This window comes from Alosa alosa, chromosome 4 (genome assembly GCF_017589495.1).
Source record: "Alosa alosa isolate M-15738 ecotype Scorff River chromosome 4, AALO_Geno_1.1, whole genome shotgun sequence".
NCBI classification, from domain to species: Eukaryota; Metazoa; Chordata; class Actinopteri; order Clupeiformes; family Clupeidae; genus Alosa; species Alosa alosa.
In genome coordinates, this window is record NC_063192.1 from 7,667,271 (window position 1) to 7,680,671 (window position 13,401).

A 13,401-nucleotide genomic window follows, 5' to 3' on the forward strand; every position below is an offset into this window, starting at 1 on the left:
TCACACTGTTCGCCAACAGCAACATCCATTTGTTTTCAAGTAGCAGGGAATTCAAGCCAAACCGTTGCAACTCTGCCATCAATCATTATGTTAAGCCCACCTAACGACTCTATACACGATTTCATTGGCCTGATTGAGTTTCGATTTCTGGAGCTCACAAGCCAACGGAGAGTTGCTAGACTAGCCCTGGCAGCAAATGTAATTTGCTGCCGCTAAGGGCGCGTCTAGATTTCTGTAAGGCTAAGGGCGCGTCTAGATTTCTGTAAGGCTAAGGGCGCATCTAGATTTCTGTAAGGCTAAGGGCGCGTCTAGATTTCTAGGCTAGTTGTGTGTATGTTGGTGACTCTAATTACGTGTCTGGTCTCTCTAGTGTTTGGGAATCGTCTCAAGAAGCCCAAAGGGCCGCGGACCCGCCCGGAGTCCTGGGTGTAGGAGGGGCTGAATGGGTGAGCAGGAGGCAGATGAAGATGACGAAGATGAAGACGAAGAAGAGGGAAACATGACCCCTGGCTCTCCTCCATCAGGCCCGATGGGGTATACTACGAAGCAAGGCTTACCCAGGTAACTTCGGGAGATACCACTGATCTCAAAACAATACTGTACATGCAGTGTAGCATAATCCCACTCCCGAAGTGACCGGGCTAAGCCAGTGACCTTGTTTCGTTGTACGGCCTTCTGGAGTTCTCGTTCTGATGCTGCTGCTGCTCACGCTCCCCTTCTCTACCTGACCTTTCCACCTCTGTCCACTCAACCCAGGAGCCTCAGGGCAGGTTGGCCTAGACTCTGACTGGAGATGCAAGACTGGAGAGCACATCTGTTGGTACTGGTGTTGCACTGAAGCTCCAGTAGGCTATGCTCCAGTCAGTGCCAGCCAAACTGGTATAGGAGCCATGCTAGTCCAAAATGAATAGGTAATTGTGCATCAAATGGATGTTTGTTGAAGATATAGTCCAGACTCGTTGGTACTTTGTTAACGGTGTACATGTTTTCAGACATGTCAAAAATCGTAGTTTTTGACAAAGAATTAGCTCTGACTCTTGTACTTTGTTATGGTGAACACGTTATTGCTTTAAGCTGATGACAAACAAGCATTTTGTGCACTTTTATGGTTTGATTACTGTCCCACTTCATCTCCCTAACCCTACCAGAAACTTTTCTTTAACTGTTTATGTTCATTTTTTCCCCCCTCACTGAAATGGGATCAATATGTAGGCATCAGATGGTATACAAACTATTGAAATGAGTCCGTATTAGTGCGGGCATTCTTTCTTGGGGTTCAGTGGAATGTGGGTGCGATGTAAGATTTCAAACGGATGTAAACTAGTGGATGGCTGGTGACCAGACGGCTGGTGACCCAGGTCAACCCCCTACTTCAGCTCTGGCTGAATGAATGTCACAGGTGCACACTTTTCCTTTTCCTTTCCTTATATGGTCACCAGCCTTCAGAAAACAAACAGCAGCACTATGAACAAAGGAGGGAATAGGCTTAATCTCAGGTATCCAATTGTGCAAATGCATTCCTGGAAATATCATGTAAGTTATATTTGGCATAAGAAGTTGATTACTTTTTGTTCTTTGCATATGATATGTGGTAGCAAACTGTAAGATAAATGTATGGTGTATGTGTCTATGTCCCCAACTAGGACATGAACCTCCCCCAAGACTACACACAGTGGACAAATGTAGTTTCTGCCAATTTGGCCACTTCTCCTTCAGTCATTTCATACTATGAGAAAAAGATAACTGTCTCTAGGATGGTATTTTATTATTAGATCAAAAAGCAGAAGATGCCCAAAGGGAACCCTAAACAATAAAAAACTCCCACCACAGTTTTTCACTATTAAGTTGGGTTTGGGTTGTATTGAGATCTTTGAGTTTCTACACGTAGATAAAAACACCACAGGCTTGGTGGTGACAGCACCTAGTGGTCACATACAGAAGAATAACGGAGGAGACTTGAATACAAACGTCAATGAGATCTTTAATTTTTGTTCACACACACACACACACACAGAATGCCTCCACACCTCTGGCACACACTCTGCTAACACAAATAGTCCAATGGCAAGAACAACATTACAAAACAACTAAGTTAGCTGCCCGAGAAAGAGGGGACAAGGACTCTAGGTCTAAGTATTTTGTCCCCAGTCATCTATATGGACTGAAGTGAAATCCCCTATGGTAATAATTCCAACAGCTTAGAGTTTACTCCACAGAGCAGTCGCAACCTAAAGCACATGGTCCAGTTGAAACTCCTTAAATCCAAAGATCAGACAATGTCACGTGAGCACACCTATGATTATTGCAAGTTCACACAGACATGATCATATTGTGGAGGTACGTGAAGCTGCTGAGGGTTGATAGCTCACTTTACTCCCGACCACATCAGGAAAGGTCACAAGGTCACCGTTGGAAATTGTATTGCCAGTGCAGTGCTGACCTGTTGCTATGGGGTCAGATTTTGTGGATTACAAGCTCAATTTGGATGAGCCACTGGGTAGACGGGTCTACTACGAAACAAGATTAGTGGTGTGTTTAGCCTATAGCCCGAGGTATGTTCATATTTGGCAAGCAGATACAAAAGTTCATGGCTATTGCCTTGTTGCTTGCCATTTTGTTTACAGTTCAAAACAAAAATATATATAATTTTCACACACATTTTCAGATTTTGTGGATGTGAAATGTAGTTTGATTGGCTGTCGAACTCAAATATCAACAATATTTCACAGAATGGTGAGCTATACCTTTAGTGGTCTGATCTTATGTGTGTTAACAGATTTTATGTGGACTTGGTTGGTCTGACCTTTTGTGGATTCAAATTCCTGTTTTCAGTTTAGGGTGATTGGCATTAGTTGTTTGATGTCGTCTGGACTGGAGTGACTGGTCTGAAGCTTTACACACACACACACACACACACACACACACACAAGGAGTCTGTCTTACTAGGAAACAGCCGCTAAAATTTACCACCAAAACTTTTTGATGAAATTCGTGCATTGAGAGAAATCCTCACAAAAGAAATTGTATCTTACCATATTAAAACACATGTTAGAACATTATAAAAATTATCATCATTATTATCAAAATCGCTTCTGATTTAGTTGATTGAATACAGAAAAAAAAATCATATGGGTATTATGATCATGAGAAAATATTTCTAAAATGGTCTTAATTTTTTTAGGTGAAAATGAGACACAATGAGACAAAACACAGATCTATTTTGGTGCTCCTCTTGTTCAGCTGGGGAAGTAAGCTGTAGAGATGCCAATTGACTAAGTTCAATACTCACACATCATAAGTACAGATGAGAGGTACAATTTATATGTACTGCGCTATGCTTTGGATTAAGATGTCTGATAAATGAATTCTTGTTGGAAGAACACTTCAAGACATCAGATACCGCTGCTTAGATATACAGTAATGCCTGGATGTTTACAAATAAATATTATATATATATATATATCTTTCTATATATAAATACACTCAAAATTGCACACTAGAAGCCACATGATGTGGTCAGAATGGGGGTTCAGCACCAACTCCCGGCCGCAGAGAGAAACAAACAACAAGAAGCAACCCCCCCCCCACACACACAATTCAGTCACTATATTTCCTTAAAAACCTATAGGACTCTGCCAAGTACAGAAGCAATACCACCAACACAAAAGCCATCACCCCAAGCCATAACTGTGCAGTGGCAGCAGATCTGGGTGTCGAGGACTCTTACTGTGCACTTTACCTCAGCTAACTCAGAAAGGAATAGCTCTGCTTTTATTGGTCTTTTCTAGCAGAAGAAAAGCATCAATGTTCCTCTGCCTCCTCCAGCTCAGGAGGACATTATTGGTGTCAGCTCTGGTTAAAACTTAAATCTACCGGTCAGACAAGCCATCTCCTCTCGTTCTCTATCATCAGGCAGCCAGGAAATGAGACATGAATGGGGCTGTCAGTGAAGGGATAGGCACTTCTCTGTGTAACCGAGTCCCATGATGCATTGCGTTCCTCAGATGCCATGTCAACGTCAAGCACCTCACCTCACTTCATCTCACCTCACCGACACAAGCTTCTAAAGTGACACACACTTTGGCTTGAGAGGAATCAAGACAGTGCTTCTGGGGAACAATTCAATGCAATGCAAATAAAAAATAAATAAATAAAAACTTAAAAATCTCACCATACTAGAAGTATTATACATCTAAGAGTTTAGTCTTTTAAGAGTTTACCCCCCCACACACCCCTATTGATTTTGGCGCATAGAGATGTTTTGGGATACGGGGAGGTCATTCTGAGGGGGAGAGTGAGTCTTTCGGCGCTGGATCCGAGTTCTCCTCAGCCCAGGCCTTCGACAGCATATCCAGATTGGCCTTCGGCTGCCGCGTGTGGTCGTCCTCCGAGTGTCCTGTCTGGCCAGTGTCGTTGCTGGCGGCGGGGGGCTCAGGCTGGTACTGCTTGAGGCGGATGTGCCACGCCAGGCTGCAGACGGCCGAGACAGTCTTGAACTGGTGGACGACGTTGCGCGGGATGAAGTAGATATCCTGGTGGCACAGCTGGGCACGCACGTAGCGGACACCCTCACGGCGCAGTTGGTTCAGCTTGGCGTCATCCACCCACTGCACACACTGTTGAGCGCGCAGCACATTTACTTAGATATCATAATGTCTCTTATCTCAAACACAGTGACACACACACACACACACACACAAATAGATACCGGATACAATGGAGTCCATTGAGGTCACTGTACATCGTCAGCCATTGGTTTGCAAATTGAAGGTAATGTTTCCATGCCATGCAGTTTCCTTAGGTAGAGGTGCACTTAAGTGTTTTTATGACCACACTCACCTGCGACACGGGTGGCTCGTAGAGGTCAAGCTGCAGCATCTGCACCACCTCGTTGAAGTCCTCAGCCTGGAAGCACACCACGTCTTTGGTGACCCGGGGCTGTTCGCTCCTAGTGTACACAGAAGTGGATTAGATACATTTGTACTCTGTCTCTCTCTCTCTCACACACACACTCACACGACACACACACACTTATGTTCCCCTTAACATCAAAGAGCGTGTAAATCATTTTAGCATCTTCTGTGTCTCTTGTGTAACGGCACCCAGAACTCAAACAAATCCCACACAAAACAAGAGCATAACGCCCCCTATTGTTGTACCATTCTCAGAAGCCTTGAGGACTCTGACGTCTGCACACACACAGACCCACAAGACCGAGGAATACCCCCCCCCCACCCAATACTCTCACACACACACTTGTGCAATGCCCCGTACAGACACCAAGTCTTACCACTCTCCGAACTGCACAGCCTTGAGGACTCCGACGGCTGCTGTGCTCCTCCAGTCGAAGCTCTGGCCAACGTGGTCGGCATGTGCTCGCGTGCGGTCCTCAAACAACACCTCCCGCCGCTCACACGCCCGACGCACGTACTGCAGCGCCCGCAACTCGCTCACAGACCTACACACACACACACACACACACACACACACACGTGTATGGCGTACCAGTATGCGTAAATTAATGACTTTTCAGTTTGTGTGTGTGTGTGTGTGTGTAGGTGTGTGTTTGTATGTACCTGCGTTGCTTGAAGGGTGACTTGGGCACGTCCGCTGTGGGCACCATTTGCTCCCCGGGCCGCACCCACATGATGGGACCGTCATCACTCTGAGACCTGCAGTCCAGCTTCAGACTGGACAGACTACCCCAGGGCAAAGTCATCTGTGCATACACACACAATTTTTAACATCAGCGCTGAACCGCTATAGAAGTCGATGGTGACCAGTCCTCTGCAGCTGAGCTTTCTGAGCTTCTAATAAAGTTCACCTTGACCTTGACCTTCAGATGACAAAAATAGCAATACAACTGAAAGAGTGACATCTTTCCGCCTTTCCAAATCATTATATCTCTGAGATCACAAACTGTGGGGATACTGAGACTCCAATTTACTTTCAAGCAACAACCCCCATCCCCCTACCAGGAGTTGGAACCCCAAATTACAACAGAGTAGAATTAATAAGAAAAACAGAACCGGAACCAGGACTGGTTAAAAAAAAAAAATGCATTTTTTTTTTTTTTGCAATATTGACAAACTTGTTAATAAAACTTCCACATTTTGAATGTTCAGTAAAGGCTTAGAACATAGACTATAAAGAATAAAAAAATATATTCATATTTTATTTTTTTACTTTTTTTATGCTTCGTAATCAACAACATTGATTCCAAAACAGCTTCTAACTGGTAATCACCTTTAGGAAGGGGGACTCCTCCAGCATGTCCAGGAACTCTGGGAAATAATCACCCACTTCCTCGTCCACAGCACCCACCAGGCTGATTTGCCGCATGGCCCCCGAGCGGTAAGTACCTGAGCAGTACGTCCTGTTCACCTACTCACAGGCAAGCGCATACAGACACACACACACACACACAGAGGAAGAGAACATTCACATTACTGCTTAGTGCTTATAGGCTACTAAACATCACAGACTGCAGTGCAAACATGAATATGAATAATGTGTTGTTATCGCAAAACATCACTCAACATCAATCCAATCCAGTACTACACACACACACACACACACACACACACAGGAAGCTGAGCCTCCTGATACTCTTGGGCCATGCAGCAGCCTACAGACACACACAGTTTGTTTGGCCAGATAAAAACTGTTTGGTTGCCTGGCAACAACCACAGTTGGGACAACATAAACACAGATGTGCATACACTTTGGAATAACGTTAGCAAAACAAGAAACAGCACTAAATGTTTTGATGCTTAGAAGACTACCTGCCCCAACCCCCCACTCCCCTTCCATACCCACACACACACAGATGGATGACTCTTTCTCGGTGGGATTTCAGTCACACACCACTTGTCCCAAATTCCGCACACACACCCGACATTTGTCCACAAACGTACACACTTGTACTCCCATGGATATTAGGCTATGAATAGGAAAAACAACCCATTTGGTATTCCTCTGCACCATTCATCACTCACACTCAAACACATACACATATACACACACTCAAACACACACACACACACACACTCAAACACACACAGACACACACACACACACCTGTGAGTGGAAGTGAGCGATGGTGATGGTCTCAATGTCCTTCTTGCCCATGATCTCCATCTTGACGGGTGTGTTGGGGAATTTGAAGGCAAAGTAATCCAGGAAGTCGGGCATGTAAGTGGCCGCCCCATGCACCACGGCCAGCGCGTAGCGGGCAGCACCAGTCCGCTCCGAGAAGGCCCGCTCCAGGAAGTCCTGGGCGAAGGCCTCCAGCTCATCGGGTTGCAGGCGGTCCAGCTCGTCGGCATAGGCGTGCAGGATACGCCCGCCACCATTGGGCTGCAGCTCCTCGTGCATGAGGCCAGCGAAGCGGGCACTGGGCAGCGCCATCAGCCGGATGGAGTGCTCCTGGTGGGACTGGAAGGGCTGAGGATGGGACTCGTGGTCGGGGTCAGGTTTGGGTTGGGCCTGGGGGTCGGTCTGTGTCGAGACACCCGTTTCCAGATCCGTCTGCACCTCCTTGTCGTGCATGCGGACACACTTGCCGCCGCCACTACTGCCGCTGCTGCTGCTGCGCTCCTCCTCACGGTGCTTCTTCTTCCTCCTCTTGCGCTTGAGCAGGTACTCCTCTTCCTCTTTCAGACGCACCTTGCCATTCTCATCTCGTGCTTCTGGGTCAGAAGAAAGAAGTCAAAGTCAGTCAAACATACTTGAGTTCGGCACATCATGATTGTCAAATAAGCCTAGAGATGAGGACATTCCTGCAAGGTTAAAATGCTGTTTTTAAGAAAAAAGTTTATTATGAAGATTTTTTTTTTAAGTCTAATCAAAGCATGTCATGTTTAGGTAATCATGCAAATTTGGAGGGTATTGTGTCAAGTCTGTGACTAAATTCTTCTGAAGGGACACTGGCACCTGTTTGTACATTAAAGTGGTAAGACTAAGGCTAAAAGGTCACGAAGAAAGGGTAAAGGTGAATGTTAAATGACAGCAATACTCAGTTTGCTGACACTAAGTGCAACACAAGCCCAATTATAAATGCAAAAAAACGTAAGTTCTTTAGAAGAAAGATATAACAAAAGCAAACTATATGGTTAGATAGTATAACAGTAATATCGCTCATACAGCATAGCCTACCCACCTGCAATATTTCACAGCTCACGCACCACTCAAGATGCTTTGACTCTATTCGCCATAATACCAACAGCACACTAACGGGACTAACGTAAGTCAGACTCATTCATGAGGAGTTAGGCTAGTTAAATAGACAACACTGTGGCCAACTAACGGTTGTTGTATTATTTTAGTATTGTTTTCATATTTCATATTTTTCCCGTTTGTCATGGGAACTCATGCATGTTTCCTGACCTGATGAAGTTTAATAGTGGCACTGTTAAGGACGCGCATACCAGCCAGCAATTTGGAATGTGAAACGAAAGCAGAAAATATCTGAAGGGAAGATTATTGGAAAAAAAATACCTTTCTTTTTCTTTTTGCACATTTCAATCTTCATGTTCCCATCAGTATTTTCGTTCTTAGGTTTAACTTTGATTTGGCTTTCGCTTTGCTTTTCTTTGTTGCTGGTGAGACTCTTGGCCTTGGCTACTTTCAGGGGCGTAAAAGTGAAGAGCGGCGGGGAAGGCAGGACCGTGGGCGCGGGCGGCTTCTGGAGTTTGGTCGGCGTAATCTTCGGCCAAACCATCGCTCCATCTCTCTGTATTCCATGGTGATGATGGTGGTGGTTGTCATTGTTGTGGTGGTGTTGTCGGTGCTGGACGGGCACTTGTTCCTTGATGAAGGTGCGCGGTTGAGTGTGGGTCTGCCGTTGCAGCTGTGGTTGTGTATCCGGGTGTTGTAGCCGCGACAATCCATGCTGCTGATGATTGTAATGATGGAGCTTCGCCTTTTTTATCTCCTTTTCGGATCTCTGGTGTTTGTCATCAGATGGAGAATATTCTCTTTTTTTCTTCTTCTTTTTCTTGTCTTTGCCCTGCCTTTCCAAGCTTTCCTTTATCTTATTTTCTACTTTCACGCGAACCAAGTCTACCTGCGTGGCCATTTTGCACGTAAATTTAAATGGCTTGAAAATGTTCCGTAAGGGTATCTATTGGTACTTGTAGTCCTTGTTGTACGTACCATAATAGGCCAATTGTATGCGTTTTCTGTCATAGAGTCCTGAAGTGCGCAAACGTAGTACGCATGGTGTCTGGGTGATGTAGTTTCAAGTGTCTGGCCCTTATGTGGTGCGTGCGTTACTGCACGCACTCATGTTCTCTGACTGACGTCAGCAATGGAATGGCCAGGCCGCTCTCCGCGAGAGGGCGCGATTCCACATCCAGCATGCGCTCAAGAAGACGCAAACTATATCGGATGCTCAAACGTGCATGACACCATCTCCCAAATTCTGCTTTTATTTCGGTTAACCCCATGAGTTATGCTTGCTAGATGACTAAACAATGTCAGTTTGATATCAGAACCATACATAACAGCAACTACTGATTCCACGTTGTGTACAAATAATTGCATGAAACAGGATTTTTTTTTCTAAAACTTTATTTCAGCATCAGCATGATGTCATGGACACTAGTTTACACATCAGTATATCACTCTCACTAAAGTAGATAAATCATCTTCCTTATAATTTACAAAAATAATGGAGCGACTTATGTACACATTAGCCTATAGTCTTTTACTGAGTGGAGGCCAGTATTCATACAGGTGCTGTACACTTCAATGAACATTTACAACCACCGCGTCATGTAGAGACGGAGAGGCAGGTTTATCCGTCAAAGCGATGCAAGGCCACAGTATAAACACACACCCACACACACGCCTACCATGAGACGGCACTGAAAATACACTGCAGCAACACAACAGGATGAGTAGGCAGGCTGCACTGTAAAGTCACAGGAATAATCGAGTCAAGAGTTCACCGGACTGAATATACAATGTAGACAGCGAGTAGCCTTCGTCTTGATAGCCTATGTAAGAAAAATAGCTTCAGGTTCCCGTGTAATTTCTGTCCGTTTCTCCCCTAATGAGCGGGAACCATTGCGCAACCTTTGGTACTGTTATAAACCTAGAGGGAATGTCTAATTCCAGTGATATAAGTTGCCCCCTTAACTTGAGGCACGCCTCTCCTCTCAGGAACCATCGTTTGTCAAATTGACATGCAGTATTACTGCAGAGGGCAGCCTAGGGGCTTGGGTGTACTATAGAGATGTGATTGTTGCTCCAACAAGGGAGAGACACTTCTTGGGAATGGTTATTATGCTAGCATATTAGTCAGACATGTTGAAAATACTGTAGAATTTTGATAGCTGGCATAGAGCATGATGAACATCATGAACACCTGTCATGTCAGGTCAGTTATGCTATACACTGTATCAGTGTTGTGTTGCTTGTTTGAAGGAGAAACCTGAAGCTGCATTCACATGCATAACCCATGAGGAACGCCCGTCCCTCACCAACATGCCCCTCCAAAGCGCACTCCAGACACGTGGTTACAGGCAACTTCAGACATGACTAACACGTGACTGAATAAATTGCGAATCAATTTCACAGCATCCTATATTCGAAACTAATGCTGGCTAAAGACTAAAAGCAAATGTGCAATACACCTAAACATGCACAATTAAAAATCATGAAGCACATGCGCGCGACGCACACACACACACACACACACACACACACACACACACACACACACACACACACCTGACTGGATTAAACAGAAAAAAATGATAATCTCAAAACATGACAAACCCTTTCCACCGACCCCATGATTGATGCAACCACACTTTTATTTTGACAGTCAATTCCTTGTGTCAACGTCCAGAGAACACGTAAAGCCCCCTTCCCCACCCCCAGTGGTACAAATGTAGTCAACATACAAATAAAGCTACACTCCTCTGGTCAGTCAGACCTGCAAGCCAGTGGAACACGTTGGGTGCGCAGCCCCAGAGGCCAGCACTCGGAGTAAACCTGAAGGAAGGAAGAGGCTCTGGTCGGAGCTCCAGGGCATTTAAAGCATTGTGTGTCATGGCTCAGTAGGCTATGGACAGGAATATAGATTTTTATATATATATATATATATATATATATATATAGAGAGAGAGAGAGAGAGAGAGAGAGAGAGAAAAGAGATAGGGAGATAGAGCGATATATTACATTTGTTATATTACCTCCATAAATTACACATTTCTTTCATAAACACACACATAAGTAAACAATAATGCTTGAGCACAAGTGTCTGGTCTTCAGAGATAGTTAGGTTGGCGTCAGCCTGGAGGAGTCTGGAGACTGTCTCCGGAGCTGAAGCGGAGAAGTGGTCTATATGTGGTAGGTCATGGGGGTTTGGCCACCTCTGGTTGGGAGCCGAGGAAAGACAGTCCTGGTTGTGAGTAACAGACCCGCACCGCAGTGAGAGCCCAACTTCCTTCATTTGTCAGGACTGGGGTGAGCCGTTCGCCAGAGTCCCGAGAGAAGAGTTAGTGTTTTTGTTTTTTCCTTCCCAGAAAGAGAGAGTCATAAGGAGAGCAGTACAAGTGTCCTTCTGGTGTGAGTGTGGGTTTGGCACAAGAAATCCTTCATGTGGGTGGCAGTGTCAAGCCCACGCCCGGCCGAACCGCAACGTCCTGATCAGCTGGACACAGCCTAGAGGTCCAACTGACTAAGTGACCCCAGATCCTCCACTGCTCGAAGTCCACCTCTGTGGCAGCCTCTAGAGGGTCGTGCTTTAGAGTCCGTCTACCTGGGACTGGATCCTGGAGGAGCTGGGTACCTTCCAGGGCCCAGGGGTGATCGGGGCTTTCCTATCCCGGCCCGAGGGATCCGTCGCAAGGCTACTGTTGGAGCCCCTGGCCTCTCTCCGGCTCTCCTCGGTCTCCGCTCCTGCTCTGGGCTTGCCATCCCTACCCTCCCTTCCTTTGCCCTCCCTCTCTCTCCTCTCTCCGTCCCTTCCTCCCTCTCTCTCCCTCTCTTTGTTGGCCTCCCGGTCTCGGTGAGTCTTTCGGCCGAGCGTTCCGCCGCCATCGGAGTCAAGGCCGGCCGGCTCCTTGTGTGTCTGCGTCTGGCCTGCCTTGTCCCTGCGGCGCCTCTCGCTGGTTCCCTTGGTGGCGTCCGTCGGCTGGACCTCACCGGTCTCTCGGTCGTGCCTGTGGTCGGGCTTCTCGTCTCCCCTGCGCCTCCTATCCCTCGCCACCTCCTCCGGCCTCTGCGCCTCCTGCTCCCGCCGAGAGGAGCTTTTCCGGGGGCTGGTGGAGCGCTGGGCCGGACCCCTCCGGTCCCCTGTCCCCCCCGGCACCGGTGCCGCGGCGACGGCACTGGAGCTGGACGTGGTCCGGTCTTTCTTGCGGGGGCTGCGCGAGCGCTCCCCACCTCGCCCGGATCGCTCGGGGGAGACGCGGAGGCCGGACTCGGCGTTGGCGTTGACCGGGTGGTCGGGGTGCGTCGGCAGGGGATCGTCGGCGGTGGCGTGGGGGGAAGAGGCGGCGGCATGCTCATTGGGGTCACTGCTGGCTGGGTTGCGCTGGAGGTCAGAGGATGAGGGGGCCACGATCTCTCTCACACCTGCGGCACAAACACAAGCCTCAGTTACAACTGTCTGGCGCCTGCCTTCATTTATTCACAATAGCCCTTACATGCCCTGGCTCACCCTGACAACAGACCACAAAGGGCCACCATTTGCAACCGGCGTCTGAGATAACATAAGGTAGCTTTGCAAACGTCATGCATATGGAAATTGCCTAAACCACAAATACACATGCAGAAAGGAAAGTTCTACACTTGTCCACATTTCATGCTTCCATGAGCGCCGGGAGACTAATTTCTCGCTTGAAGTGTGCAGGGAAAGTTCTGTTGCCTCTTTTGCTCGTTACACTCGACTGGGGTTGAATAAGGTGGTGTGGTTTGTAATGCCCCTCACAAATGAGGACACTGCCAACCGACGTCTTTAACAGCAGAAGCAGCAGCAGCAGCAGCAGCAGCAGCTTTTGAGATGTCACAAGGCTCTTTGAAAAACACAGACAAGCCACTAGGGGGAACTCTACCCTACAAACTCACAAACAGACGTCCATATATAATTTAACCCCTTGGTTCTGTGTGAGGGGGTAAGGAGAGAAGGGTGCAAAGCAGAGGAGCACAGCAGAGAGGAGAGGAAAGGAGAGGAGAAGAGAAGATAAGAGAAGAGAGGAGTGTAGAGGAGAAGAGAGGAGTAGAGAGGTGAAGAGAAGAGAGGAGAGCAGAGGAGAAGAGAAGAGAGGGGTAGAGAGGAGAATAGAGGAGAAGAAAGAATAGAGGAGAGGAAAGGAGAAGAGAGGAGAGCAGAAGAGTAGAGAGGAGAAGAGAGGAGAAAAGAGGAGCAGCGTGAAAGTTTACCGA

The 13,401-nt window shown here is 46.9% G+C and overlaps 3 protein-coding genes across 8 annotated transcripts in view; 1 reads left to right on the forward strand and 2 right to left on the reverse strand.

The window, feature by feature from the left end:
* ptpn22 (protein tyrosine phosphatase non-receptor type 22) overlaps window positions 1–1,106 on the forward strand; it is a 35,055-nt gene extending 33,949 nt beyond the window's left edge. For all 3 annotated transcript variants that reach the window (XM_048241731.1, XM_048241733.1, XM_048241732.1), the window contains one exon: window positions 371–1,106. In XM_048241731.1, the coding sequence (XP_048097688.1) occupies window positions 371–432 (62 nt within the window). In that variant the 3' untranslated portion in view covers window positions 433–1,106. The remainder of the gene's footprint in view (window positions 1–370) is intronic.
* Window positions 1,107–1,961: 855 nt separating this feature from the next.
* Window positions 1,962–9,251, reverse strand: LOC125293677 (lysine-specific demethylase 9). Of its 2 annotated transcripts, none has more exons than XM_048241736.1 (7): window positions 8,500–9,251; window positions 7,081–7,688; window positions 6,247–6,384; window positions 5,577–5,719; window positions 5,291–5,458; window positions 4,840–4,948; window positions 1,962–4,616 (listed from the first exon to the last, which is right to left on the reverse strand). In XM_048241736.1, the coding sequence occupies exons 1-7, from the start codon at window positions 9,077–9,079 to the stop codon at window positions 4,278–4,280; spliced, it is 2,085 nt and encodes a 694-aa protein (XP_048097693.1). In that variant the 5' UTR covers window positions 9,080–9,251; the 3' UTR covers window positions 1,962–4,277. The 2 variants fall into 2 exon arrangements, with proteins under 2 accessions (XP_048097693.1, XP_048097692.1); XM_048241735.1 differs by having other exon boundaries at window positions 7,081–7,691; window positions 8,500–9,249.
* A 314-nt stretch (window positions 9,252–9,565) lies between these two features.
* Window positions 9,566–13,401, reverse strand: part of magi3a (membrane associated guanylate kinase, WW and PDZ domain containing 3a) — a 51,915-nt gene continuing 48,079 nt past the window's right edge. For 2 of the 3 annotated variants that reach the window (XM_048241729.1, XM_048241728.1), the window contains exon 21: window positions 9,566–12,591. In XM_048241729.1, coding sequence (XP_048097686.1) covers window positions 11,759–12,591 — 833 coding nt within the window. In that variant the 3' untranslated portion in view covers window positions 9,566–11,758. Of the gene's footprint in view, window positions 12,592–13,398 lie in introns of all 3 variants that reach the window. The other variant, XM_048241730.1, reaches the window with a different exon arrangement.